This window comes from Pinus tabuliformis, chromosome 2_2 (assembly GCF_031772625.1).
Source record: "Pinus tabuliformis cultivar Carrire ecotype Pingquan chromosome 2_2, CPIR1, whole genome shotgun sequence".
In the NCBI taxonomy this organism is placed as follows: Eukaryota; Viridiplantae; Streptophyta; class Pinopsida; order Pinales; family Pinaceae; genus Pinus; species Pinus tabuliformis.
Genome location: NC_142300.1, coordinates 1,093,593,165 through 1,093,595,561, shown reverse-complemented (window position 1 = coordinate 1,093,595,561; position 2,397 = coordinate 1,093,593,165). Strand labels below are relative to the sequence as shown.

At 35.5% G+C, this 2,397-nt stretch overlaps 1 protein-coding gene across 1 annotated transcript; it reads left to right on the top strand.

Moving 5' to 3' along the window:
• Positions 1-1,469: 1,469 nt before the first annotated feature.
• LOC149197210 (putative 2' cyclic ADP-D-ribose synthase BdTIR) lies at positions 1,470-1,964 on the top strand. The gene has a single exon (XM_089408603.1). The coding sequence runs from the start codon at positions 1,470-1,472 to the stop codon at positions 1,962-1,964; it is 495 nt and encodes a 164-aa protein (XP_089264729.1).
• Positions 1,965-2,397: the final 433 nt, after the last annotated feature.

The following is a 2,397-nucleotide window of genomic DNA, read 5'->3' as shown; positions in this document are numbered from 1 at the left end:
ATATTATTTGTTAATATTTTGAAATTAAAAATTTTAATGGATAAACAATATATACAAACATCTAAATTATAAGAATATATAATGATGGACTTAGGGTATGCTCTAAATGCTTGGATAAGAGTTTATTTTCTTTGGAAGTAAGAAAAGAGGTTAACGGCCCAAGATCTAGAGGCATCTGGCCGGATGAAAGACTGCCATCATCCCACCCCCTAATAGACCACAAGTAAGTTAGTTTAAGTGGCGAAGTGATTTTACTTGAATAAGAATAATGAATCAACTTTACATTCACATATAACAGCTAAAAATAACTAATACATAATAATATTTGACATTATATTTATAAAATACAATAATGATATATAAATAAAATAATGCCTTGTCGCTGAGAAGGATAAGAGCTGACAGTTGTTCCACACGTTGTAAAATGAAAAATAATGACTTGTCGCTGAGAAGAATAAGAGCTGACAATTGTTCCACACGTTGTAAAATGAATTTCCAGTTTGTGAGCCGGAGTTACGACCGACCTACAATGTTTGAAATATATTTTTGATTGGATGTTGTACACCCCAAAATCCTCATCTTTCTACGCGTGATTTGCCATCCCTATATTCCACACGAATTTGACTCACCCCTATACCCTAAACCTCACTCATTTCACCGAATTTGCTGTGCAACGTTTTACCGGCTGCAACGGTTTTGGAGGCTTTGGATACCACCTGTACACAGTGCACAACTGGCACTTTCCTGCCTCTATCGTCACCACGTCTGTCAGTTTCCACGTCTTTTCTACTGCTCCTAACTCTAAATTGCCGGTCCCGCAATCAAATCTGACCTCGCTTCCTGCTGGCTTCCTTCAACCTACATTCCTCCCATTCTCATTTAAAGACATCAAATTTAATTATTACACTCCGTGAGAGTTGTTAATTAAAAATCATTTTTCACAATTCACTCCCGCCCTTTTTTTAATAAATTAATTAATTTAACTCATTTTATATAACAACCAATAATAAATATTGATTATTGGTTAGGAAACGATGTCCATTAAATTTTAAATAATTAATTTCGAAATCTACCTGCCTAATAAGTCGGACGAAGAATCATTTTAATAATAATTATTTGCAAAGTATATATGGCACCGAGTGACAACTTGCAATAATTTTATATTTTTTAAAAATCTACCTGCCTAATAAGTCGAACGAAGAATCATTTTAATAATAATTATTTGACAAAGTATATATGGCACTGAGTGACAACTTGCAGTAATTTTATATTTAATTTATTTTACAGATGCGCCCACGTTACCTGACCATTAACAAAATTTGTTGTATATAATGGCAACAAATCTGCTGAACATAAATCTCAATTGCGAGTATTGAGAAAGAGAGATCAGCGGGTAGCCACTTTGCCGTTTGAGAGACCAGCCAGACGAGGAGGAGACTCTTGAGGTTATTGCAGCTACTCTCTCTTCCATGGCATCCACCTCATATGGATCCTCCAGCACCAACAACAGCTTTGTGTTTGATATCTTTATCAACCACAGGGGTCCTGACACCAAGGAAACCCTCGCCAAACATCTCCACGAACGCCTTAGCAAAGAATCATTGCGAGTATTCCTCGACAAAGATGAATTGCAAGCAGGAGAGTATATAACTCCTCAAATCCACAGTGCCATTGAAACAGCTTCAGTGCATATCGCTATTTTCTCTCCGGGATATGCAGACTCAAATTGGTGTCTTGATGAGCTCTTGCTCATGTTCCAATCGGGGTCAACAATTATTCCAGTTTTCTATGATGTCGAGGTTGCAGATCTTCGATATGTAACGCAGAGCGAAAAAGGAGTCTATGCTAAATCCCTGCAAAAACTCGAAAATAAGGGAACGGCCGATTCTAAACCACGATACGATCCCGATACCATCCAGAAATGGAGGATGTTGGATTTAGAGACGTCTAATTACAATAATTGAGTTGGACATGCGTGCATTATGATTATGATGTCAAATAATGTCAACAAGATTACATTTATGTAGTGATTAAAATATGCCAAATAATGTGATTAATTAAGTCATTGTATTATACGTATTTAAATAAGGATTTGGATACAAATACATATAGAATAATGTTAATCAATTACAATTGTTAATGGACGGATTATAATTGATTAAAAATAATAGCATTAATAAATTTGAGCTGAATAAGGAAATCAGAATCTATTCTGATTGATTGATTGATTGATTGATTTCAATCAATCTGAAATTTTAGACAGACTTGTTTCAGCTAAATTTTACGCTGCCCTAGGATTGGGGTTTTGCACTGCTATAAAAGGGCTGAGTCTCCAAGGCTTGCAATCACTCAGAAAAATTGTCTGCTCCATTGAGGACTAGGTACTCTGTCATTTAG

Bases quoted from the DNA above. Each gene is read 5' to 3' on its own strand.
- LOC149197210 (XM_089408603.1), top strand. From the start codon at position 1,470: ATGGCATCCACCTCATATGGATCCTCCAGCACCAACAACAGCTTTGTG.